Source organism: Vigna angularis, chromosome 2 (genome assembly GCF_016808095.1).
Source record: "Vigna angularis cultivar LongXiaoDou No.4 chromosome 2, ASM1680809v1, whole genome shotgun sequence".
Taxonomy (NCBI): domain Eukaryota; kingdom Viridiplantae; phylum Streptophyta; class Magnoliopsida; order Fabales; family Fabaceae; genus Vigna; species Vigna angularis.
In genome coordinates, this window is record NC_068971.1 from 36,736,545 (window position 1) to 36,762,868 (window position 26,324).

General features: G+C 32.1%; 4 protein-coding genes and 1 pseudogene across 24 annotated transcripts; 4 read left to right on the forward strand and 1 right to left on the reverse strand.

The window, feature by feature from the left end:
- The first annotated feature begins 1,170 nt into the window (after positions 1 to 1,170).
- LOC108328007 (serine carboxypeptidase-like 45) lies at positions 1,171 to 4,167 on the forward strand (annotated as a pseudogene).
- Positions 4,168 to 6,203: 2,036 nt separating this feature from the next.
- Positions 6,204 to 10,252, forward strand: LOC108326933 (mitotic-spindle organizing protein 1B). 21 transcript variants are annotated; one of them, XM_052873580.1, is made up of 6 exons: positions 6,204 to 6,397; positions 7,621 to 7,691; positions 8,513 to 8,545; positions 8,626 to 8,693; positions 8,904 to 9,001; positions 9,711 to 10,252. In XM_052873580.1, exon 6 carries the CDS (start codon positions 9,720 to 9,722, stop codon positions 9,942 to 9,944), a length of 225 nt encoding a protein of 74 aa, XP_052729540.1. In that variant the 5' UTR covers positions 6,204 to 6,397; positions 7,621 to 7,691; positions 8,513 to 8,545; positions 8,626 to 8,693; positions 8,904 to 9,001; positions 9,711 to 9,719; the 3' UTR covers positions 9,945 to 10,252. The 21 variants fall into 21 exon arrangements, with proteins under 21 accessions (XP_052729540.1, XP_052729541.1, XP_017416048.1 ...); XM_052873581.1 differs by lacking the exon at positions 8,904 to 9,001 and adding an exon at positions 9,452 to 9,511; XM_017560559.2 differs by lacking the exon at positions 8,513 to 8,545.
- A 2,777-nt stretch (positions 10,253 to 13,029) lies between these two features.
- LOC108329777 (serine carboxypeptidase-like 45) lies at positions 13,030 to 15,727 on the forward strand. Its single transcript, XM_017564151.2, has 10 exons — positions 13,030 to 13,414; positions 13,542 to 13,646; positions 13,738 to 13,833; positions 13,962 to 14,054; positions 14,142 to 14,212; positions 14,311 to 14,592; positions 14,712 to 14,836; positions 15,061 to 15,153; positions 15,236 to 15,353; positions 15,452 to 15,727. The coding sequence occupies exons 1-10, from the start codon at positions 13,168 to 13,170 to the stop codon at positions 15,599 to 15,601; spliced, it is 1,380 nt and encodes a 459-aa protein (XP_017419640.1). The 5' UTR covers positions 13,030 to 13,167; the 3' UTR covers positions 15,602 to 15,727.
- A 1,928-nt stretch (positions 15,728 to 17,655) lies between these two features.
- LOC108329778 (serine carboxypeptidase-like 45) lies at positions 17,656 to 20,603 on the forward strand. Its single transcript, XM_017564152.2, has 9 exons — positions 17,656 to 18,295; positions 18,398 to 18,502; positions 18,612 to 18,800; positions 18,880 to 18,950; positions 19,057 to 19,338; positions 19,422 to 19,546; positions 19,704 to 19,796; positions 19,903 to 20,020; positions 20,266 to 20,603. The coding sequence occupies exons 1-9, from the start codon at positions 18,049 to 18,051 to the stop codon at positions 20,413 to 20,415; spliced, it is 1,380 nt and encodes a 459-aa protein (XP_017419641.1). The 5' UTR covers positions 17,656 to 18,048; the 3' UTR covers positions 20,416 to 20,603.
- A 242-nt stretch (positions 20,604 to 20,845) lies between these two features.
- Positions 20,846 to 22,813, reverse strand: LOC108328066 (10 kDa chaperonin, mitochondrial). The gene is made up of 3 exons (XM_017561851.2): positions 22,617 to 22,813; positions 21,994 to 22,133; positions 20,846 to 21,135 (listed from the first exon to the last, which is right to left on the reverse strand). Exons 1-3 carry the CDS (start codon positions 22,719 to 22,721, stop codon positions 21,087 to 21,089), a joined length of 294 nt encoding a protein of 97 aa, XP_017417340.1. The 5' UTR covers positions 22,722 to 22,813; the 3' UTR covers positions 20,846 to 21,086.
- Positions 22,814 to 26,324: the final 3,511 nt, after the last annotated feature.

Genomic DNA, 26,324 nt, shown 5'->3' on the forward strand with positions numbered 1-26,324 from the left:
TGTCATTCATGACACAGAGAATTAAGATACCGAGATCAACATCACTTACGATTGTCGTACCCAGATGCAAGGTTTAAGGCTGAACAGAAAAGAAAGTAATGGACATCGAACGTTAACTACAACCAAAATAATATTTCTTTTCTTGAATTCATAAACATTAATAAGAAATTCTCAAGATTATTTACTTCGTCGAAAGGAAAATTTTTACCATTATCCACAGAATTTTTTTGGTCTGTGATTGTGTTGTAGATGGTGGGTGGCGCCGGTGGAGCAACAATGGGGGAGGAAGCAGAGGGGGAGGGGGGAGGGAGGAGAAGATTTGGTTCTAGTCAAAACATCACCACGTCATAAAGGTTTCCATGTCATAATTTCTCAAATTAAATAAAAATTCCACGTAATAAAATATTTTAACATTAGCGTATTAACTATGCAACACGTCAGCACCAACTAACGCCATTTGTTACAATTTAACGGTTAGGGTAAAATGTGTTCATTTTTACAAAAAATATGACCCAATTGAGACAGATAAAAAAATGATGACCAAACTGAGATTTTCATACAAAAATGAGGACCAAGGGAGGGTTTAAACCTAATATTTATAAAAACAACATACAATTCTATCATATTCTCTCTTTTATTTATAAAGATTTAAAATCTCAGAATATTTTTTGACCTTTTCTTATGAACAATGAGAAATTTGATTTTAACCAGCAAAAATATTGAAATCATTACTAAAATCTTGACACATCCAAATTTCGAATTTTGTTATGAACTCTTACAACTCGAATTAACAACTTTGGAATCAATCGTAAAAAGGATTGCATATTAATGCATAAAGAAACTATAGGAGTGCCAACAGCAACTATCCCATTTTTATATCTTGTTGACGGGCCATTTGACCAGCCCAATATATAATCCGTTGGTCGACCCTTTATAACCTTTCTTCACAATTCAGAATAATCTATATATCAATTCAATTTAAAAGTGTCGTCTTACACCTCTTTTTATGATATGACGAAAATTGACCAAACATAAATTAATCAAACATCATTTTCATTCTACTATGCTTTTGATGCCGACACAAGTAGCATTCTCGACAAAAATAACACAGAAAATTTTATCAATTGACAAGACTGGATAATGGAATATCATTTACAACTTCAAACTATAAGTTACTCAATTTGTTCATAAAGTTGTCTCAAATTTCAAATTTATATTTGAATTCCAACACAGAAAACAGAAAGTGAGGTTATGTAGGACCTCCATGATCAAGAATAACCTGCTAGAGCTACTGATCTAGGATAAGAAAAAGCTTTCCCTGCTCTACACATTTTTCACTCCACATTGCACTACATTTTTTCACCCACTACGCCATGTTTCCCCAGCCATGGTTCTTCATAGCCACAATCATTGCAACTTCACTGCTCATGTCCTCACTGGTAAAGTCATTTCCAGAAGCTGATAAGGTGAAACACTTGCCTGAACAGTCACCTGTTTCCTTCCAACAATTTGCTGGCTATGTACCCGTTGATGACAATGATCAGAGAGCTCTTTTTTACTACTTTGTTGAAGCACAAAGGAACCCTTCTTCGAAGCCTCTAGTTCTCTGGCTCAATGGAGGTTAATCCACATTCAACTTCGTCTATCAAACACCTTTCTTTGTACTTGGGTTAAGCTAATGCACTCATTAGACTCTAAATGTGTTTCGTAGAGAAGGTTTCTTAGAATTTGACAGTTTGCAGAGTTTATGTTTCTTTTGTTTTGATCTTCAATTGCCATGTTGCCTTTGTAGGGCCTGGCTGCACATCTGTTGGAATTGGAGCCTTCACCGAACATGGTCCTTTTGTTACAAATCAAGGAAAGGCTATTCAAAAAAATCAGTATAGTTGGAACAAAGGTACTGCAAATTTTTACAACCTTATCTCTCTTTGCCTCAAACTTAACTAAGCTCATCTTTTCAGCTCCTTTGAGTCCTTTCTTTTTCAGAGGCAAACATTTTGTACCTGGACTCACCAGCAGGTGTTGGATTCTCTTACTCTCTCAATTTGTCATTTTATAAAGCTCTGAACGATGAAGTAACAGGTTGGTTCGCTCTCTTATCCCTATGCAAATGCAACAAACCTAATCAATTTCTTCTTTTCTTTATTCTGTTCACGAGTGTCTATCTCTCCTGTCAGAGTCGGTGCTCCCTCTATTTATGTTAGATTCCATTCACATGTTGAACATAAAGTTAACATTTTCTCTGCTAACATTATTTGTTTCTTTAGCCCGAGACAGTCTAGTTTTCCTGCAGCGCTGGTTTGCCAAGTTCCCAGAATACACAAACAGGGACTTTTATATAATGGGAGAGAGTTATGGAGGTAAGGACACACAAATATATATATATATATATATCAGTAAATAATACATGCATAGACTAAGTAATTAATATGATAAAAGAATTTGAACAGTTGAAGGAGAGGGAATCTTAATCCATGAGTAGCAAACACTGACAGTGTTGGTTTTGGTGGCAGGTCACTATGTACCTCAACTGGCTGAACTCATTATTAAGAGTAAATTAAATTTCAACCTAAAGGGCATAGCAGTGAGTAAAGGCTGACTGTTATTTTTGTCTCTTTATTTGTTACTTTCGTGGCTTGGCATTTTCTGAGTTATCTTTGCATTGCAGATAGGAAATCCCCTTCTGGATTTTGACACTGATATGAATGCAGTTGATGAATATTACTGGTCTCATGGAATCATAACTGATCATGCATACAAAATCAAGATCTCTCTGTGTAACTCATCCAGACTATTAAGAGAATACTTCAGTGGCCGTCAACTTTCCAACGATTGTCTTCTTGCAGCTCAAAAAGTCTCAGAAGAATATTCTTTTACATCCTTCATAGATCCATATTACGTCATCGGCGATAGATGTCTTTCTTACAATGTTTCTCAGGCAGCTTTTCTTAAGGAGATGCTAAGTTCAGGGTTGTTTCAGTTTAGGAACTCCCATGATGTGCTTCAAACCCAAAAACCAGACCAGGTGAGGTTTCTATTAAAATATATATACTACTATTTTGATTCATTCTTTGTTTATATGTTTTCATTCTCTGTTCCTACATTTAAAAGTACAGCATTTTTATTTTCATAATTCTAAATGGCTCTAAAAATATGAAAAAAGAATAAATATGGACAAACAAAAACACCTCAAACTTGGAATTTGTTAATTAGAATTTTGGTCCTTGAATTTGAATGGTGCAGCAAGTTGACGAGTGTAGTATGAAATATTCAGAGAAGTACTTGAACAGGAAAGATGTGCAGAAGGCTCTTCATGCCCGGGTGGTGGGAACTAGCAATTATCGTTTGTGCAGCAGGTAAAACTACTTCTAATTCTATTATGTTTCAAATAAACACTCATTGTAATCGTTAAGGGTAATGTTGGAACGGTGTCTGGTTCTCCTGCTGACACTTTCTTCCAATGTCAGGATTGTACTCACAAATTATGACCCATCCAACAGAGAGATACCGACAATTAATGTTGTCGGCTTCCTTGTAAAATCAGGTCTTCGAGTCATCGTTTACAGGTTAATATATAAATAAGAACATTTGATTAAGCAAGTTTTGATCTCATTCGTTGTTAATCCATATTTAACGTATATGATAGTGGGGACCAAGACTCTGTGATTCCATTCATGGGCACCAGAAGATTAGTTGATAAACTTGCAAAGAAAGTTGGCCTTAAAACCACAGTGCCTGGTTTGTGGACAAACAGGTTATACTTAGCATTGTTTTGTTGGATTTGTTTGATATGGTGGTGATGATGATGAATCTTTTTGCTTACATTTTACATTGTTTTTAAGGTTGGAGGATGGGCACAAGTTTTTGGGAATCACCTCACCTATGCCATGGTGAGAGGAGCTTCACATGGCACTCCAACTACCCAGCCAAAGAGATCTTTTGTTTTGTTTGATGCTTTTCTCCATGGCAAACCGCTGCCTAAAGCATGAAAATTTCAATGCTTGCTGAATAAATGCCTTATGAGAAGAACTGTCGTATTCATCTAGTATTCTAAGAAAAAGTATAAATACTTTTTTTATTTTCAATTTATAAAAACTATACTTTGTTGTTTCCTTGTAAGTTTTATTTGTTGGGAGTAATTATTACAGTAGTTTTTGTTGTTTGTTACTTTCTTATATTCTATGTATATTTATTTACTAGTTTTAAGTAAAGCTGTGAAAACGACCACCCTGCACGATCCGGTTTACTCGGGATTAGTATTTAGTCAATTAATCCAACCCAACTCATTTATTAGTGAGTCAGAAAAATTTAAACTCAGTCCGATCACCACCGGTTGGTTCATTGACTCACTTAATTATAATTTTTTAAAATAAAAAAATACAAACTTTCTATAATTCAAATTTAAACAAATTTCATTTCCAAATTTTATTCTCAATGGTTGTTTAATTAATTTTGAAAATAAGGAACTTAAATAATATTTTCAAACAAAAAAGTAATAATAAATATTTTTTTATAAAGTTACAATTTAATAAAATAAAATTAAGTAGGTGGGTCAACCCGGCTCACCACAGGTTCAACCCACATGAACTGGGTTTAAATGAGCCGGTTGAAATCTGACCTGCATAAAAAAAATACAATTTTTTTAAATTCAATCCGGCTCAAACTCGTGATGAGTCAGGTTGATCCACATATTGTGACCCATTTTGACAGCTCTAATTTTAAGTAAGCGGTTGCAATTTTTTAGTATTATTATTTTAGTTATAATTACATTTATAGTTATAAATAGGAAGTTTTATTTGGAAAAAAAAATATGTAAGAAATTGTTTTAATTTATTTTATACTTTTAGTTCATATTTGATAATATGTTATTGGTATAAACAGTTGTTCGTATTTTTTTAATTCAAGTTTTTGTTGTTACTGTAATTTTAATTTCAATTTTCTTACATTTTATCATTATTTCATCTAAACTTTTGTATTCATTTCTCATTTAGATTCTATATTATATTATTGTTTTATAATAGCTAATATTATTATTATTATTATTATTTATCATTCTTAGAATAATATAATTACCGAATATGATGATATATGATTTTCGTGAGAGTATATATGATTAAGCTTATAGTTTTGGATACCATTTCTAAGGAACTTATAAAAATATTTTTTTTCCTAGAAGTGAAAATAATATAAAAAATAAAAAGTGGAGAAAGTAACAAACAAAATGAAAAAGTGAAAATATAGATTATTAAGGAAAAAAAGTTATTCTCCACGATAATAATGGGAATGGTGATATAGAATTATTAAGAAATAAGATATCACCGTATGATCTTCTTCCAATTACCAAAATATTTATATTTTAATATGAGTATGTAAATTGCTTTAGGTAATATGTGTTTTACTTATGAGATTATTATATTCTAATATTTTTATAAATAATATTTATTTATATTTTGTTTATATTATTTTATATAGAAACTGATAACAATTAAAATATATTAGTTTATAGTGCAACAAAACATAAAGTTCTCGTTATTAATCACTTATTCCACCTTATTTGATAACACAAGAAGTCATTGTTACTATTATATATGATATTCAAAATATAATTAAAAATTTTGGAAAAACTAATTTGTTGTGGCACGAGAAAGATATTAGAAATACATTATATTCTCTCAAATGTCATAAACGTATTATAGTCGTATAAATGAATATCATTATGTGATAATTTTTTATCATGAGATTTGACCAACAATGAATATCATGATGCAGCATTGATTGACATTAAACCAACATATTACACTACTATAAAAATTATTTTAAACAACAATGAATTTGATCATAAGTACAAAAATATTAGAAAAAACAAGTTTATACACAGTTTAAAATGTTTATAAAGATAAATAATGATGTATTAATAAAGATTTTTTTATAATATTTTAACATAATATCCATATTATATTATTATTTTTATTAAATACGTTAGCACAATAATATATAAATAATAAATTAGAAAAATTAATCAAAATATTGTCAATTTCAAAATATTTTTTTATCACGTTCACACGTTTATATTTGTTTCCACGTCAGCGTTTTCTAAATTTTTTAAAACTTTTAATCAGTGGTGGGTCATGGCTGATGGAGAAGTGAGGGTAAATTTGTAAAATTGGTAGCGTTTTGAAATTTAGGATTTATTTGTAGAAAGTTCATCCGTTGATAGCTTTGAGTTTCTTTTTCGGGACTATCGCGCTCTGGACGGCTCTGGCGCTGGCGCTCGTGCTCCCATCTTGATACTGTGGTCATTGTGTGCTGACTGCGTTTTATTTAGTGGCTATTGAAGATTTGGATTAGGATTTCATTTCTTCCGGTTGGCTAGCATCTTCATTGGTAATCTCTTCATGTATGATTTTCCCTCCGTTGTCGTAAGTGTATTGTGTAGGTTGGTTTTGTGTGTTTATATTAATGTTAATTTAGTTGAATTTGGGTATTTTTGCTTTGAATGTGTTTGGTGCGTTGAAATTTCTGTTTTTGGGGTATGGTTTTTGGTGAAAATTGTGTTAAATAGGTTGGATTTTGGTATTTTTGCTGCGAATGTGTTTCGTGTGGTGAAGTTTGTAGCGTTTTTGGGTGTTTTGTTATCCTTCCGGTTGCGGTGTCCACAAAATTTGGAAGGTAGGTTCTCTTTTCCATCCAATTCTCCACCTTCCTGGCCGTGCGAGAGTTGAGTTTCTCAGCTTCAGTTTTGTCTTCTCTGAAACAATTGCTTTGTTTCTGCTCCCTCATGGTTTCTCTGTAAAAGGTGAGCTGCTTCTCTTCCATTTCCTCCGTTCGTCGATTGAACGGAAACGTCAAGTAGAGTGGAAGAGAAAGAAGGGTATTTTGTTGGGTATCAATTACTTGCGCTTTGTTGTCTGCTTGAAATAGTGACACTGTGAAAAGCTCTAGTTGAGAGAAATTATGAGGAGAAAGAAATGATTGTCAGAAAGGACAAGGCCATGGCCGTATTTCCAAAAAAAAATAAAAATGAGCGTGAGAGTGGTGTGTTTGCAAATCACTGTGGGAGGACATTAGAGGAAGAAAGAAATGAGACATGAGCATTGATGAGTGTTTGATGGTTTAGAGAGAGACACTAATGAAAGTTAAATTCCAAGCCTCAGAGGAGAAGAAGGAACAAAGGATGTTTGAGAGAGAGAGAGTGTGTGTTTTGGAGAATGGTTTCTTTTGGATGCTCTTATAAGGGTTGGGGAAGGAGTATAGCTGGCCAGGCTGTCAATAATGATGTGGAATTTCACTGATTTTAAATCTAATGTTTGTATTATTCAATTCACCTCTTAGTTTTCATTTTTCCCTTCATCCCATGAATTGACATTAGATACTTACTTTTTCTTATATAACAAAAGAAAGAAAATGTGTAGTTTTGTAGGACCATGCAAAGCATATATTGATTCAGCATAGAAGATTCCACTCTTGCTTCAGAAATTGATCAGTATCTGTCTTAGTTTTGATGTGGATATGCTGTTTTTCCTTTCTATGTACAAACAAATGTGATTTTGTGGAGGATAACTTGGTGTAAAATGTTGATTATTATTACCTTCTTTAATTGGTGGCTTTTATGATTAAAAGGGTGGTGTTTTTGTGTTGATTAGAAGAGGGAATGAGAAGTATGAACATGTGTGGAGCACTTCCAACATAAGGTATTATACTGTATTATGAGGCATTACCATTATACTCCTGTTTGCACAGTCAACTAATGCGGCTACTGAACTGGACTTTGGGCTTTAAGTGTTCATTTATTTTTGTAGATTCTATTATTGCCCGTGACTTCTTCAAATTAAAGCTGTTCTCCTTTTGCCTATTTTAATGAACTGCATTGTAGTCTAGGTTTAGCTTTGGAAAGAACATCTTGAGGATTTTGCTGCTGTGAAGTACATAGTTTTAACCCTCTAGTTTTCTGATAGAGGTTGAACGGAAGGAAGGAAAATTGAGGACTTTCTTTGATGAGTAAAAGGAGTACATATACGTAACATGTAGTGGACCTACTTTTGGGTTGTTGCTGTTGTTATTTAGAGTGTGTGGAAAAGGAGTTTAGAGTGATATTGAATTAATAGTTGCAAATTGTTTTGCCTTGTGTTGTTATTGTCATCAGAGAAGCGTGGCTTTACAGAAGTCCTTATAAGTGGAAGATCCCTCTAAGCCATGACTAATTGTTCTCTGGTTGCAAGGAGGACCTATAGGTGTTACTGAATTGGGTTGTGTGACATGAGCAAAAACATGAATAACCCATGATTTGAGCAAATACAAACTTCACAGCTCATTATGTTGGTGGCTCTGTCTTCAATTTGTGATGATTGAAAACAGTTTTTACTTGTTACTTGGATTAAGAGTGAATTTCTCTTTTGTTTGTTAGGAAATGAATCAAATGATGAATCGTTTATAAATAATTTTAGAACAGAAGAAGTACAAGAAATTCATGATTTAGAGTAACTATTTTCCTTTTGTTTGGGCATGGCATTAGGAGACAGTTGGATTTCTCCTTGAAGATTTTGTGGTAATCAGAATGAATAGAATTTACATGTCCACCAGTTTTTGTTGATTTTCAAAGTTTTGAATTCAATATTGCAATTGCAGTTCTCATGGGGTCCTCTCCTTAAAGACCTATCACAAGTTGACGATAGTGGCCTGCAAAAATCAAACAGGTAAAATCTGTTTTCCATCTTCTCAATTAGAAACAAATATACATTACACAGTTAAGAAAAAATATGAAAACTAGAGTAACATTCTATGGAATGGTAATTTTCTGTGTTATCTAACAAACTCATTTTAGAGAACAGTATTGCTGAGAGGATCAAGTATAGAGCATATTATGAACTACTATAATGTACGTGACTAAATCTAGATATTAGCAGATTGGTGATAAATCAATGATAATGAAAATCACTAGGGATGGTTCAAAACCTTGACGTCTCGGTGGCATATTAGACAATGCAACAGATTAGATATAAAGGTACAAGATTTATCAGAAAGATGATCCTTTTAGTATTCCATTTGGCATGTATTCATAAACCAAAATCTACAAGTCCAAAGTCATAAATCAGATGGAGAAAATAAACCAGTCCCAAAATGGACTAACATTTAAGGGATAGTTATTTTATTATGCATTTACAGTCTTTTTATAATGCAATATTTTGAGAAAGTTGTAATTCATATCCTTTTTTTTTTGTACAATCAATCCTTTAAAAAATAAATCAAGAATAAAATATTACTAAAACTTTTATTATCTTAATGATTTTATTTAATGGCATAAAATTCATTAAAATATATCTAAGTGCGTGATTGAAATCTATTATCCAATAAAATCTCATAAAATCTATTTAACATTATGTCTATCTCGAAGATCATTATTAATATTATTTCATGATTGGCTTCTACTAATACTTCTCCGTGCATTTCATAGGATTTTAGTAAGTATGTGTGTTCGCGTGCACACGTATTTGCATTGTTGAAGTTCAAATCAGTTGAGCTCTAATTTCTCTCCTTATTCTCATACTAGAAATTTGTAAAATGAAGAACCTTGTTTTTTCTAATCACAACTTTTTCAAATGCTTGATCCTAACAATCTATTGACTTTTGTTATATCTAGATCTGCGACCTAAGTTCAGGTGATTTAATTTTTGTGATACTAATGAATTGGACATCCTCTGCCCATTTCTCAGCTTAAAAGTATGGATCCGGAGGCTGCTCGAGCTGCACGAGAATCTCTAGACCTGGCGTTCCATATGTCCAATATACTTGACACAGGTCTAGACCGACACACACTTTCGGTTCTAATTGCACTTTGTGATCTTGGAGTCAATCCTGAAGCACTTGCTGCTGTTGTCAAGGAACTAAGAAAAGAGAAGCCCTCGTTATCATCATCACTTCCCGAGGCTCCTTCTTCTTTTCCATAAATAAATGGATATTTTTGTTATATGTGTGCTTAAGTTCTTTGATCCATCCATTTTTGTGTGTTCCTCATCCGTTCCTTGAATTTCTTGTTCATCGAATTGGGGTAGTGTCATTGTTTTAGTACAAGGGTGATGCGTTGCAAATAGAACGTCATTTGAAGGTTTATCTTTGAGATTAAATTTTCACTTGGCTAAAAGAGTGACCACCATTCATGCACTTGACATTCCATTTTCTGGAGCAACCTTGAACGATTCACAAAAAAAACAAGCATAACGTGGTAAGTCAGCTCCTTTTTTCTTTTTCTTTTTTACATCGGGGCACTTTTCTGTATCACTGAATTAGATTATATCATTCTAGTTGACTGTCTCATGTATGAATTAATGTCTTAAAAGTTTGGCCATTTTTTAGAAATAAATTAACGTTCGAAAGCCATAGGAAAACTATGTTCCATTTTACTTAACTGAGACATTAATTAGGTCAATTGCATGACTAGTGAAAGGAAATGTTGAAACTTGAAGATGAAATTAGAATTCTATATATTCATTTTTACTAATATTAATTTATATATTATCAAATATTTAGAGGTATTTAATAATATGTGACCATTTTGTCACTTTATATTTATTGATATGATGAGATGATAAAACAATTTTCCATTTGTTTTTGTTCAGCATTTTCTGTTAAATATCTTCATTAATAGTACATGTAAATTAAACTTGGTAATCTATAAATGTAGAATATTGTAAAGAAAACTGGTGATATATTAAACAGACAGGTGGACTACAACAGCAAAATCACTTGGTGAGTAGAATGAGTATTAAGTTTTTGTACTGATTTAATGCACTTATCAAAGTGATAACTAGCCTTTGTCTCCATTATTTTAGTTGGATAATCATAATTAGTGGTTCTCCACATGCCGGCTTTGAAATAGACCACTTCATAATTAATTTGGTTTGATTGGGCCATCTTTATCATGTTACACGCCATTCATGGCTCATTCAAAACCTAATTTTAAGCAATCCCTATATTTGAAATTTTCGTTTTTAATAGTTTTAGATTGATTTTGAATGTTATTTATTTATTTATTTATTTTATTAATAATTCATTTTAAGAAATTGATTAACTTTAATTAATTATATTTTTCAACTTAATAACATTAAAAAAATAAATTCAGCTTCATTTAGACTAATAATATGTTGATAAATACTTTATCTATTTAGTTAAAACTATACTTTTTACAAATTATAGAATTATATCTTAATTATTCAATTAAAAAATATAAAACTATATTTTATTAATATGTTTCTTCTACGCATTTACAAATCTACCAGCAAAACTCTTCTTTGTAAATTCTTATAATAAATCACATTTAAATTCTTCTAATAATATTATTAAGGTTTTATTAAAATTCGAAACTCCAGCATAATTTTCTTAAAGAATCAATGAAAAAAAAAGTCTATTTAAATTCTTATTAACTTCATCACTTAAATATTTAAAATTATTGGACCTAGTATACATAATTTAATTAGTTAAGAAAATAATTATATTAACCCAATGTCTAATATTAAACGACTTAATTAATCATTAATTTTGGATGCAACGTCTCGATGACGTTATTCTGAAGTCAAGTCAGACAACTCTATTTTGAATTTGTGGTTTCCTTTTTGTGGAATTTTTTTACATCATTTTCAACTTCGAATCACATCGTGATCATCCATTCCCACAAGCTGACACAAACACTATTCACTTCAAAACAAAAATCGGATCGGAACCTTATCACAACCGAATATTCAGTCAACCAACGTCGCATTTTCTTAAGTCTCATTTTAGTTCTTAACTGTAAATGGATGAATTTCAATTTTATCTTTCAAAATATAAAACATTTGCTATAATTACATTTTTCTTGTGTAATTTGATGACAGGTTAATTCCTAAATTTTGCATTTTAATTTGAAATTTTTTCTCGAAAAATATAATTCAGTGTTAGATTAGTTTTCAAATACTAATTTAATAATAAAATAATTTTATGAAACTTAATACCAAGGCATCTTCCTTTATCCATTTATGAATTAAATCCGAGTTTTATTATTTAATAAACTAAATTAACTAAAAAAGATGCAATATTCTTTCGAGAATGGACAAATTTTTTAGTTACCAGATTTATATAAGAAGTCAATGTTGTTAATAAGTATTTTTAATACACTGATTTGATTTGAGATAATTATTTCTGTATGATTCTCTCTCTAGATGAAATGAATATTCTAAGGTTGATTTTGTCTCCTGCTTTTATTTAAACATTCCAATTCAACACCGTGAAATGGGGTCTAAGATCACTATTATTCTGCAGAATTTATTTTAATATTTTTTTTATGTTCATTGAATTTATCAACTAAAAGTTTGATGACTAAATGTATCATAGTAAGACATATTGAAGGACCACCTCAATTTAAAACGATTAAGAACAAAGAAAACACCAAAATCCAGCACGATTTGAAAACAGAAATCCTCAAAATTCAAAAAGAGGTGTGAAAAGCTACATTAGTTTCCACACACATCAACACCAAATTTCCACTTTCACATACACACATTATAATTATACAAATAATGATTAAACTCGTGCATTATATGCTACCATAAATATAAAAAAAAAAATCAATTATTAATGAGTCTTTTTAAAACAAAGTAGCAATTGAATGAAGTGTAAATATAACATCATAACTGGGATTGCTATTGTATTATTATCACATTCACACATAATAACGTCATTGTTTTACTTAATCAAGAACTTTATTACTTTTTTGTTAATTAACTATAATACTAATGTAAGAAAATAACAAGATTTTCCAGTGGGGAAGTGGAAATTTTTTATTGTGATTGTTTTTAGCTTTCCTTGGATTGTTTAGTGCTATAAATGTCATAATCTTGTAGCAAACTATAAAAGTCATTGAGAAAAGTAAAAAGATGAAAGAAGCATTTGCAAGATGAAATTTACGAGTGTTAAAGTAACTGGTAAAAGGGATTAGAAAAGGAGACAAAAGAAGGAACTGAATGAAAATATTAGATTTTGTGGAAGTTGTTTAAATGTAAAAGCTGAGGTGACAGTGAGATAAGATCCACTATGCTACACGCACTAGTGAATTATGCTTATATCATAATCCTTGTCGCACAAACACCAGTGCAAAGGATTCAACATTCAAACTAAACCAGACTTTTCCCACATGTGACCATGCTACCTCAGTCATTTACTATGATTGCAACTATAGTTTTTGTTCTAATACAAACATTTGTGGGTGTGACTTCATTTCCTGAATCTGATAAAATAAGCAATTTGCCGGGGCAACCTCAGGCCAATTTTCAGCAATTTTCTGGCCACATTACTGTGGATGATCAGCACCAGAGAGCTTTGTTTTACTACTTTGTTGAAGCAGAAGAAGACCCTGCTTCCAAGCCATTAGTCCTGTGGTTGAATGGAGGTACACATTGTTATGCCTAACAATCATGATTTTGTTTATTTTATTTGTTCAGAATCTGGCTTAAGCCTTTGAAACTGATCAACTGATCAATGTAATTAAGATGTTTTCTTGGTTTTTATTCTTGAAGGGCCTGGTTGTTCATCGATTGGAGTTGGAGCTTTTGCTGAGCATGGCCCTTTCAGACCGAGTGAAAACAATGTTCTTGAGAAAAATTATTATAGTTGGAACAAAGGTGAACCTTCAACCCAACATCGTTGAACCAAATATCAATACGCTCTTAATGAAGAAACCAAAATTGATTACTCATTTCATCCTTATCACAGTGGCAAATGTGCTATACTTGGAGTCGCCAGCTGGTGTTGGATTCTCTTACTGTAGCAATAAATCGTTCTATGTTTTAGTGACAGATGAAATTACAGGTTTTTTTTCACTTCATTTCGTGCACAATAAGAACAATAGTTTGATTAAGGCTTCTAGTCTTTTTCACTTCTTACCTTCATGATATTTCTCAGGAAGGTGTGACAGTATTAGTCTTGTTGTTGTGCAGCTAGGGATAATCTTGTGTTCCTACAGCGTTGGTTCACTAAATTTCCTGAGTACTCAAATAACGACTTCTTCATTACTGGGGAGAGCTATGGAGGTTAGAAACAGATATAAATGAATAACACATCCACTTTGAAAACTGTACTGAAATCATGCACCCTTCACAGTTCACACTTGTTTTCAGGTCACTATGTTCCACAACTTGCACAGCTTATTGTTCAAACCAAGACCAACTTCAATCTCAAGGGGATAGCAGTGAGTACAGAAGGGAACATTTGAATAATTTTATAATAAAAAATCATTTGGTTTATTTGAAAGATACATGTAGTTCATATATATGTTGATATTTGCAGATAGGGAATCCTCTTCTGGAGTTCAATACTGATTTCAACGCCAGATCTGAGTATTTTTGGTCTCACGGGCTGATATCAGATTCAACATTGGAAATCCTAACCAAAGTCTGCAACTATTCCTCAATTAGGAGACAGAGTCAAAATGGGAATCTTGAAGAGGTTTGTGCAAAAGCAAGCAAGCAATTGTATGATGAGGTTAGCGACTATGTAGATGAGTATGATGTCACTCTTGATGTTTGTTTGTCATCAGTAAATCAACAGGCTTATGTGCTGAATCAACTGGTGAGCTTCTTCTACTTTCTGCATACCCACATCTTATTAATCCTTTTGATTTTTTCCCCCCAGAGTTGTTATTCTCCTGATTTGTTTGCTTAATTCAATTACTTTCGTTTTTGGTTCAGCAAGAGACACAAAAGATAGATGTTTGTGTCGGTGATAAAACGACCACGTACTTGAACAGGAAAGAAGTCCAAGAAGCTCTACATGCTAAACTTGTAGGAGTCACCAAATGGTCAACTTGCAGTTCGTAAGTTCTGTTGATTCAAAGATGACAGATCCCATTAGTGCTTTAGAGATGCAAATATTTATGATCAGAAAAAATGGAAAAGTGATAGACCACAAAAAATTTCCATCTGATTTTAGTAGGGTCCTTTGGCCACCAATTCTTATCGAATTTCCTTGTTCTTCATTCTCAAGCACAATTAGTCACCCTTTTTTCTCTCTGCTAACAATATCTTCCTTGTGTCACAGAGTTCTGCATTATGACTACAGGAATCTAGAAATACCAACAATTCCTATCCTAGGGTCACTTGTTAAGTCTGGCATCAGGGTTCTGGTATACAGGTAATTGAATTTGTTTAATCCCTGACATTTAGCTAACTCCACATAGCATTTATGAAGCAATCAAAGTCATTTCTGTCCGCAGTGGTGATCAAGACTCAGTGATTCCATTAACAAGTTCGAGATATCTAGTGAATGGATTAGCCAAGGAAATTGGACTTGAGACCACAGTGGCCTATAGAGCCTGGTTTGAGGAAGAACAGGTTAAAAAAAACAAATACTTGGAAGGCAATATTTACAAAATTGAATTCCTGTATGGATTTGGCATTCACTTAACCTTGATTTGGAACACATATTTCAGGTAGCAGGATGGACACAAACATATGGGAACATCTTATCATATGCCACCATAAGAGGAGCATCTCATGAAGCTCCCTTTACTCAACCTCAAAGATCACTACTGCTACTTAAAACATTTCTAGAAGGAAAGCAACTGCCTAGTGTTAAATGAAATATGAACAACTTTAATTAACACTACCTTCTATTATTGCGAAATGTTCTACGGTAAACATAAAAAAGTTGAGTAACAAAAGATAACACGTAAGTTTATTATCTTATCATTTTAAGTTTAAGTTCATGTCAATCCCTTTATAATTGCTCATATCTTATTTGTGTGTTTCTCTTTCGTTCTCACTTGAAAGTCCCATTATCCAATCAGGATCTCATTATTGCTATTGCATTGTTCGGTAAAAACTTGGTGTCGATTATTAAATAAAATTCAAACAACAATTATTGGTTGCATAATTGTAGGATCGTTTCTTTTATAATTATGTTTTTAGTGTTAAAAGAAGGTATAGAAGTGGTGAAATAGTACTAGAATGAGTTGTTTTAACTAATTGGGTATTTGGGTTAGATTTATAGAACATACAAAATCTATATTCAACGGTGTTTTACAATTTAATATACCCAATTTAATGATAATAATAAAATACCATAGTTAAGTAAATATATAATTTTAAAAAACATATTTGAAATTTTATACTCTTTTAAGGTTTAATGATTGCTAAATGGTGATATAATACTCTTACTTAATACGCAATTATGGATTAAGTAAACATGACCTAGACAATTACTTTTAAATAATTTAATATAATAAGTAAAGATAAATATAATTTTGCTGAATTAATTTAGTGAGGTTGAATTAGATATGAATTTTATTATATTAATATGATATAGAGTCATTAAGATCATATCAAATTTATGTCATCCATTACTTTTAAAGTAAGAGGATGTGTTGAAGACTAAAATTTATTAGAAATAAAATTAGTTATAAATGTAAGAACTCGTGACGGTTGATGTTAGCTTACTAAGTTGAGTTTGCTTACTTTGCAGACTTTGGAGGATGATTTCACGAGTTACAAGCTTGCCGAAGGTGTAACACTCCATTAAAATAAATAAATAAAAATATTAATAAATATTATGACATTATTATGAAAAATTTTAATTAAATTTGTTTTTACTATATGCAATAGTCTAATATCCTTTAAGATCGAGATTTAATATAATTTAAATATTTTTTTCTATATTTTTAAAAAACAAAATTATGACAAATTTCATGCTTCAAATCTAATACCATCTTAGATATATGCAGTAATTTATTCTAACGGATTTGGAATCGAAATAAAATTATATAGAATATCCTGATTTATTAATGTATAAAACATAAAGTAACAATAAATGCTACTAATGTATTTTTACCATGAATTATTTTTTATCAAAATAAAATTATGATTTGCTTTATGAATTCCTATGACATTCAGTGTTATTCTTGAGTATGTGACATTTATAATAATATAACCAAAAAAAAATAGGCATTCCTTATTTTTAGATAAAATATTAACATATTTAATCAATACCGGGCCTTCTTTTTTACACAATAAGTGGAGGGTTATTTCTTTTATCACCTCCATATCTCCTTTCTGCACCTCCATAAGTGATTATCGTAACTATCAATTATTAGTCACTATTTTTGTTACATTAGATATTCTATAAACTTTTGTTGACGAATTCAAAATGTATATTGTCTTAAATTAAAAAAATACAAAATACCATATAACTGTCTCTTTGGTGTCTTACTAAAAGGGTCCCCCTATCAAAGTTTCATAGCTAGCCGCTGTTTGTTATTTTGGAAACGTTGAATCACATATGAGAACCTATCAAATATTTATAAATTTAATAATATGTTTTGAAAATGACTTTACAAAATATGTTTGTGTTAGTTAGGTTTGTTGGGCTAAAAGAAAATTAGTTAGCTCATTATCTGCATTAGTGACGGGTTTATGTTTTGGGTCATGGCACAAGGTTCTCTCCCCTTAGCCCTAAAAATTTTTTCAATACTTTTTAACTCAAGAAGAAAATAAATGAGACTTAAAAGCTTCTTGGAATTTTATTTCTGTTTTTTTAATTTCAGAAATTTGGCAATGTTTTATGATTTCCCAAATGACATTTTATCCTAAAATAAACAATTTGACAGCCAATTTGATAAAAAAACACTAAATATTTTTAAAATAATTACTACAAAAGTTAATTATGTATTCATATATACTATTATTGGCTGGCACTTATATTACTCCTTTGGTTGGTGTACTTAAATTATTGTTTTTTTGTAATTTAAATTGCACTGATTTGCCTAACCCATATTTATTAATTTTTAAAGTCAAACATAGAGTGCATCCACACATGAAAAAACAACAAAAGGGAAGCAAAGCATACATATAACCCAAATCCTGAAGGCAGGCAGGTTAACAACTAATCGTACATTGGTGTAACCAACACCATTTGTTTCAGTCGTGGACTACAAACACAAACGTTATATTAATAGGACACTACCTTGTTCCTTGTTTCTCATAATCCTTAGCATTTCATCTTCATCCTCCAATTCAACACATCAATGTGACCATGTTATCTCATTCATTTACTATGATTGCAACAATAATCATTGTTCTTGCACAAACACTTGTGGGGGTGACTTCACTTCCTGCATCTGATAAAATTAGCAGTTTGCCAGGACAGCCACATGTTAAGTTTCAGCAATATTCTGGTTACATTACAGTGGATGACCAACATCAGAGAGCTTTGTTTTATTACTTTGTTGAAGCTCAAAACGATCCTACTTCCAAACCATTAGTTCTCTGGTTGAATGGAGGTGTATATGTATATACATTTTTTGTGCCACATATATGATTTCGTTTGTTTATTTACTTAAACTAATGAAATCAACTAAGGTGTTTGCTTTTGATGTATGAAGGTCCTGGTTGTTCATCTGTTGGAGTTGGAGCTCTAATTGAGCATGGCCCTTTCAAACCGAGAGACAATAATGTTCTTGAAAAGAATCATTATAGTTGGAACAAAGGTGAACCAACAACTTTGTAAATTCTATGCTTTGTTTTAAAGGGGTCATGATATCAAATATGTTTTTTATTCAAAATCAAAACTGCTGATTGATTTTTTGTTGTTTTCAGTGGCAAATGTGCTATACTTGGAATCACCGGCTGGTGTTGGATTTTCCTACTCTAGCAATAAATCTTTCTATACCTTGGTGACAGATGAAATTACAGCTAGGGATAATCTTGTTTTCCTACAACGCTGGTTCATTGAATTCCCTGAGTACTCAAACAACAACTTTTTCATTACAGGGGAGAGCTATGCTGGTATAAAGAAATAATTAAAATGAATTTACAATGTATCACTTTTGAAACTGCAATATGGTAATACGAGCTTGTTTTGCAGGTCACTATGCTCCACAACTTGCCCAACTTATTGTTCAAACCAAGAGCAACATCAATCTCAAGGGAATAGCAGTGAGTGCAAAAGGGAAATTTTGGATAATTATAACATAATGAGTAATATGGTATATTTAGTAAGTATAATATAATGAGATCAAAATATATATGTTAATATCTGCAGATTGGGAATCCTCTGATGGAATTTGACACTGATTTGAACTCCAAAGCTGAATTCCTTTGGTCCCACGGATTGATTTCAGATCCAACTTATGATCTCTTCACCAGAGTCTGCAACTACTCAACCATTAGGAGACAAATGATAAGTAGGAATCTTAGTGACATTTGTGAAAACATAAATACATTGGTGTTTACTGAGATTAGCAACTACATAGATCAATATGATGTCACTCTTGATGTGTGTTTGTCATCAGTAAATGAACAGGCCTATGTGCTGAATCAAATGGTAAGCTTCATTTGTTACATGAAGAACCATCATAACTGTCTTTGTGGTTCTATTAATTTGATTTCCATGGCTTGGTAATGTAGCAAAAGATACAGAAGATAGATGTTTGTGTGGATGATAAAGCAGTCAACTACTTAAACAGGAAAGATGTGCAGGAGGCTCTCCATGCTAAGCTTGTTGGAGTATCCAAATGGTCAACTTGCAGCAAGTAAGGTTTACTTATTGCTCCAAAGATGAGACATTTATGAGTGCATTTAGACTTAAAGATGCAGACATGTTAAACTTGTAGATATGTCTTCATAGTTTGACTTTGAGACTTTTAGACCTATCCCTGCTATTAACTAACCATCTACCTTTTGTTACAGGGTTCTCCACTATGACCGTACAAATCTAGAGATACCAACAATTTCTATTTTAGGATCATTAGTTAATTCCAAAATCAGAGTTCTGGTATATAGGTAAGCCAATTTATTGGATCGTCTGCATTTACTCACCTAACACCATACATTACCCACCTACCCACCCTCATTTTTTAAACAACCAAAATCATTAATCTCTGTGCAGTGGAGATCAAGACTCAGTTATTCCATTAATTGGATCTCGATCTTTGGTGAATGGATTGGCCAAGGAACTTGGACTCAATACAACAGTAGCGTACAGAGCCTGGTTTGAAGGAAGACAGGTTAGTACATACCATTCTATATATAATACATAACATTTTATCTCAACTGTTGAAAACTAATCAAAAATTTCTATAATTTGAGTTGAGATTTCCTTACATTATAGTATAATATTTAAATTTTGATATATAGATGATTTAATGAATGGTAAAAAAAAATTAAAGGTGTTATTTTATCATAAAGTTGAATACTGATGATTCGAAAGCAATACATTTTACTCAACTTTGATTTGGTTTGTAAATTTCAGGTAGGAGGATGGACACAAGTGTACGGAGACATCTTATCTTATGCCACCATAAGAGGAGCATCTCATGAAGCTCCCTTTTCTCAACCAAAAAGATCACTGCGGCTACTTAAAGCATTTCTTGAAGGAAAGCCACTTCCTGCTGTTGAATAAACTATGAACAGATTTAATTACAAAGGTTTTTCTAATTCTTTTTACCACAATAATAAAATCCTCACGAAAACTTCCTACTTTTGTTGGATCACTTTTTCATTGCTATCTCAGTTTCTTCTATGTTTTATTTTCATTCAACGAGTAAATGGATTCTATTGTCATTTCTCGACGCCATCCAGCACAGAAATAACTTTCAATTTACCGTGCATATGAATGTTTATTAAATTCTCAACCTTGTCAAAAAATATAGTAGCTACTTTCTTCTCGATTTGTGCTAAACTTACATGATACGTTCCCAGAAACAAATGTGAAAGGAATTTTAAAAAAAATTGTTACTTTCACAAAATACATGTTACCCGTTTATCCACGAGTATGCAGCAGAAAACGTGACAACAATAAATTCTTTTAACCAAGCCACAAAACAGAACGCTGAAAAATGTAAGACAATACATTTTATGAGCAACAAAGTAGTTTTCCTGTTATAGCAGAAAATAACGCTATTGATTCGATGTCGGCCAAGAAAATTAAATGTGCTTGGCTCCACAATTTCTAATAAAACTTAGACAGAAAGAAATTGTTTAATCCAAACGTAATAAAACACCAGGTATATAAATTTTACTACAGCAACATCAGCCAACAAGTTTAACATCAGTCTGCTAATGAGTTTAACATCAATCGTGCAGTGTCCCGAGAATATCGTCGTCTCTATAAAGATGATACCTACACAAAAAGCATCTAATTAGCTAAGACTTGAGAAATAGTTGGAACTTGGATAAACAAAAATATTCTTAATCCATCCCAAATAATTCATTCACATAGCCAGCCAATATAGTTCTTCGTGTGTATAGCATATATTATACTCTGTCAAAATAAGAGTTAGGACAAGAAAGGAGGAATTAATTGGTGGCAATGAGAAATATTCCAAGAACTAGCAAATTCCCCAAAACTTGATGTTTTGTTTGTTAACTAGTCACACTCAAATCCCACAGTTTTATTAAGTATGAGAATGACAAGTTATTAAAAAAATTAAGACACATATCATCTTCACTTACAGTTAAGTAAATAATAAGATGACAAATAGAAAATCACTAACTCCCAACTAATATAACCTTCCTGCTTTTATTTTTTCTTTTTCAATTTAGGGGAGGAGGGTAACAGATACTTTGTTATAAACCATGGCAATATCATTTGTAGATCATTTTACCACTCTCATAACTTCGAGTAAAATTTCTATTTTCAACATCTGCCTGGTTCAAATCATACATTTTCAATAACACACGGAGTTCAAAGTTATTTATACCATCGCAGGCAGTCCCCGATAGTATTTAGAACTGGAGGTATCGTATCTTTGTAATGAGAAAATAAGTCTTTGAGGTATTAGTACACAAAACTACCAAAGTTCATGTGTAACCATCAAAATAATCAGTTTCTTTACAAAAATAAAAGGATCTCAAGAATAATCCTAGTCCAAACATTTGTATCTACCATATTAAACTATAGGATCAAGTGGAAGAATTGTATGAGCCGTGAGCCTAGAAAATAATCTAATAAAACAGGTCATAAGAAAAATATACATACTCTTTGTTGTCAAGCTTCACCTCAGTTCCCCCATACTCAGGCAAAAGAACAGTGTCACCTTCATTTACAGCCACTGGAATTAGCTTCCCATCCTTACTATGAATGCCAGGGCCAACAGCAATAACTTTCCCGGAATTCAGCTAAAGCAAACATGTAGAAATACATCAACTTAGCAAAATCAAGAATATAACAGAAAAAGAGTGATTTTCAGAGATAAATCGTCACTTATATCACTCTAGATAAGTTGAAACACTCACTTGAAAAAGACTTTCAATTTTAAAAAACCCCAAATCTTCAAATTTTAATTGGTTATTGGGAATACACTAAGGCATTATCTACAAAACAAACAAACATGCAAATAACCCAAGGACTAATCCCGAAAAAAAAATGTACAGCATGCATCAGCTTAATTAGTACCCATCAGGTTACGATATCATATCACAGTAGCAAATACAGAAAACTCTGACAACTTCGATACCTCTAAAGTATAAAAAATAAAAGAGTTAAAATTGAATAAGTAAAATAGGGAAAAATCGAGGCAAGATGAAATTTTGACATGAAAAGCGAAGACCCAAAAAGAGAAATGGAAAAGGGTATGAATGAAGTAGATTGGCAAAGCTAACCTTGGAGGATTTCTCTGGTAACAAAATGCCAGCATTGGTCTTTGATGGAGGCACGATTTTCTCCACCAAAACACGATTGAACAGTGGAATCAAACGCTTTGCCATTTGGAATACACCACACAATACCAAAGAGAAGTGAAAGAACGGAACACGGAGAGTACCTTGAGGAAAAATTTGAGGTCACTTGTTAGGGTTTTACAAAGGGTTTAAATTCCTTTTTAAATTTTCATTTTACATTATTTTTTTAATACAAGGGGTTCTAGAATCTTCTCTTAAATTTATATTTTTTTCACTAAAGTTCATATTGTGCTGAATGAATTCTCAAAATAAACGGAAAATCAGAAAGTTGATAGTTCTCTGATACACAAACCAAAAAGAACAATTTTTTCGAGATTTTTGAAATTGGATTAGTTATTAAACCGGTTAAAATTATAGTTAAATAATTTATCTTCGACGAAACAGGTTTTAGTAAATAATATTATTAAATCAATATAACACCATAATTTATATACTAAAAATATCTTTTTGCATTTGATTTATAATATTCAAAATAAATACAAATGTAAAATAAAATATATCAAAATAGTTGTACTAACTAGTAAATTTCCGTAATATCCATTAATAATAGCAGTGTTACATAAAAAATGGACAAATTAATATAATCAAATTATAAGAAAATAAAAAATATATAAAAAAAAGAATATATTATATTTTATGGTAAAAATTTGATAAAATAGTTCGAATTAATTTGTAAATCTTGCTAAATATATTTTTGATGTATGTTAAAATTTTAAATTAAATATTAAGATAATTTACTTTTTCTTTTAAATCACTTACTCGATGCATTGGTTTTCATGGACTATAAATTTTTTGTTTTGTATAATGACATGTGTGACATTCCAAACTCCCAAGTGATCTAATACACATGTCCTCAACAAATCTTCTAACGATTGGATCGTTTTCTCTGACCAACCATTTGTCTGATACACAGAGTTCATATGTAACTTGCTACTCAGTTCACTTTGTAGAGACTGTCAAAACTTCGATGTAAATCGCGAATCCCTGTCTGACACTATGCTCAACGGTACCCCATGCAGCCTCACTATCTCTCTGATATACAACTGAGCAAGCTTCACCATAGACATCTTCAGATTCACTGCCAAGAAATGAGCACTCCCGATAATCGTTTTCGAGGTCTTCATCGATGGTTGTGGACATGTTCTCCCCCGGTGGTGCCAACAAGTTTTTCTCTCTTGGTGGTTCTTGGTGGGTTTTCTCTCTCGGTGTTGTGCAAGTTTTCTATGTGCATGGTTTTGAAAGTTTTCACTTATTCATGTCTCATCTTAGCATAATTATGGACATATTCTCATTTTTGTCTTCATCTTTATTTTACTTTAGTATGAAATTAAGTGAAGTATTAAAATGTTTTGATAACCATTATTATGTATGTTAACCAAAATTAGGAATCTAATTACATTTTTTGTTTGCTGCTGAAAGAACTATGAGTTGTTGTTGTTGAATATTTTTCTCACTTAAGCTAGACTAAATAAGAGCCACTAAAGTTGCTAAGGTTACATTTCAGAGTTCAAAACAACTATTGGAAATTTTTAGATAGCACAAAACAATTATCTCTAACTACTAAGCTCTTGTAGAGTTGGTGAGGTACTTTCTGCCCATAATTTTCCTTAAGGCTTAAAACTAGATGTTAAGCACTCTAGTTCTTTAGAAGAGTTAAAACATGATAAAGTTCAAGTTTCTTGAACTAGATCATGAGTTAGAGAGCATAAATGTCTCTAGGAGAAACTCAATTTACACTAGGTGTGGTCTAACATTTAAGTGTTGTCGTATTTTCGTTTCTTGATGTTTTGGAGGCTGCAACGTGACCTTTAGGTAGTCTTTGGAGCAAACAACTAAGTGTTTTTTTGTTGGACCAGTTCTGAACGTGAAGAGGTAGCTACTTTGGAGTTTTAACGCAAGAGTTGGTGTGGTTGTTGCATGTTTCATGTTGGTGTTGATTTGGTTGCTGCAAATTTTGTTTGGTCTTTACATCTCTGATGTTTGTGGTGTAGCAGCTGTTTTTGATTGTTTAAAACATGTAAAGGAAATGATGTGTTTGTTAGGAGAAGAAGTTGAGTATGGGAATCATTGTACATCTCATGCAAACTCATTTAACATTATTTGTAATGGGTGCAACATAATTTTTTTTTGAAGTCCCGGTTGGTTGACACATGTCATTCATTTGACATAGTGCCACATCACCTTTCTAAAAAGTGGTAGGTTATAGCTTAGGTTAAAATTGGAAAGCTGCATTTGGTTTCAAATGAAATTTGATTTGGGATATTTTGTCTCCCGCTAATTTGGAGGGTCTAGGTAAAGTTGTTGTGCACGTTCTCTATCGGTGGTTCTCTAATCGTTTTAGAAGTCCATGATCAATGCTTGTTTTCGTCCTCTCTCCCGCTTATATCTTCTCCATAATCATTTTCGAGGTTTTCGTCGGTGCTTGTGGACATGTTCTTCCCTAATGGTGCTCGCTAAGTTTTCTCTCCCTGTGGTTCTCGGTGGGTTTTCTTTCTCAGTGTTGTGGAGGTTTTCTTTGTGCGTAGTATTGATTGTTTTCACTTATTCATGTCTCACCTTAGCGTAACCCCATTTTAGTTTTAACATTTTTTTTCTGCATCGTTATGTTATTTTACTATGAAATTAAGTTAAGTATTAAAGTGTTTTGATAACCTTTATTATGTAAATTACCCTAAATTAGTAATCTAATTAGGTTTTTCGTTTGCTGCTGGAAGAACTGTGAGCTGCTGTTATTGAACATTTTTCTCACTTAAGCTGGACCAAATAGGAGCCACTACAGCTTCTATGGTTACATTTTAGAGTTCAGAGCAACTGCGGGAAATTTTTAGATAGCCTTAAACAACTCTCTCTATTCTTTAAGAAAAACTAATTTATCTACTAAACTCTTGTAGAGTTGGTGAGGTACTTCTTGTCCAAAATTTCCCTTAAGGCCTAAAACTAGATGTTAAGCACTTTAGTTCTTTAGAAAAGTTAAAGCATGATGAAGTTTAAGTTTCTTGAACTAGACCTTAAGTTAGATAGCATAAATGTCTATAGGAGAAACTCAATTTAGACTAGGTGTTGTCCAACATTTAAGTGTTGCAGTATTTTCATTTCTTGATGTTTTGGAGGCTCGAACGTGACCTTTAGGTAGTATATGGAGCAAACAACTGAGTGTTTTGTTTGTTGGACTAGTTCTGAACGTGAGGAGGTAGCTACTTTGGAGTTTTAATGCAAGAGCTGGTGTGGTTGTTGCATGTTTCACGTTAGTGTTCATTTGGTTGCTACACATTTTGTTGGGTCTTTACATCTCATGTTTTTGTGGTGCACAGTTGTTTTTTATTGTTTAAAACATGGTAAAGGAATGAATGTGTTTGTTGGGAGAAGAAGTTAAGTGTGGGAATCATTGTACATCTCATGCAAAGTCTTTTCACATTAGTTGTAATATGTGCAACATAATTTTTTTTGGAGTGTCGGTAGGTTGACACGCAAACATGTCAATGACATTCATTTGACACGGTGCCACGTCATCATTTGAAAAAAAATGGTAGGTCAGAGCTTAGGGTAGAATTGGAAAGCTACATTTGGTTTCAGATGAAATTTGATAATGGATGTTATGTCCCACTAATGTAGAGGGTCTAGGTAAAGTTC

Coding starts and splice junctions, on each gene's coding strand:
- LOC108329778 (XM_017564152.2), top strand. CDS start 18,049: ATGTTATCTCATTCATTTACTATGATTGCAACAATAATCATTGTTCTT. Junction 18,801..18,879: donor TACAGGGGAGAGCTATGCTG/GTATAAAGAAAT, acceptor CTTGTTTTGCAG/GTCACTATGCTCCACAACTT. Junction 19,547..19,703: donor AAATGGTCAACTTGCAGCAA/GTAAGGTTTACT, acceptor CTTTTGTTACAG/GGTTCTCCACTATGACCGTA.
- LOC108329777 (XM_017564151.2), top strand. CDS start 13,168: ATGCTACCTCAGTCATTTACTATGATTGCAACTATAGTTTTTGTTCTA. Junction 13,647..13,737: donor TTATTATAGTTGGAACAAAG/GTGAACCTTCAA, acceptor TCCTTATCACAG/TGGCAAATGTGCTATACTTG. Junction 15,354..15,451: donor CCTGGTTTGAGGAAGAACAG/GTTAAAAAAAAC, acceptor CACATATTTCAG/GTAGCAGGATGGACACAAAC.
- LOC108326933 (XM_052873580.1), top strand. CDS start 9,720: ATGGATCCGGAGGCTGCTCGAGCTGCACGAGAATCTCTAGACCTGGCG.
- LOC108328066 (XM_017561851.2), bottom strand. CDS start 22,721: ATGGCAAAGCGTTTGATTCCACTGTTCAATCGTGTTTTGGTGGAGAAA. Junction 22,134..22,616: donor TACCAGAGAAATCCTCCAAG/GTTAGCTTTGCC, acceptor TGTTTGCTTTAG/CTGAATTCCGGGAAAGTTAT. Junction 21,136..21,993: donor GTGAAGCTTGACAACAAAGA/GTATGTATATTT, acceptor CTTTTTGTGTAG/GTATCATCTTTATAGAGACG.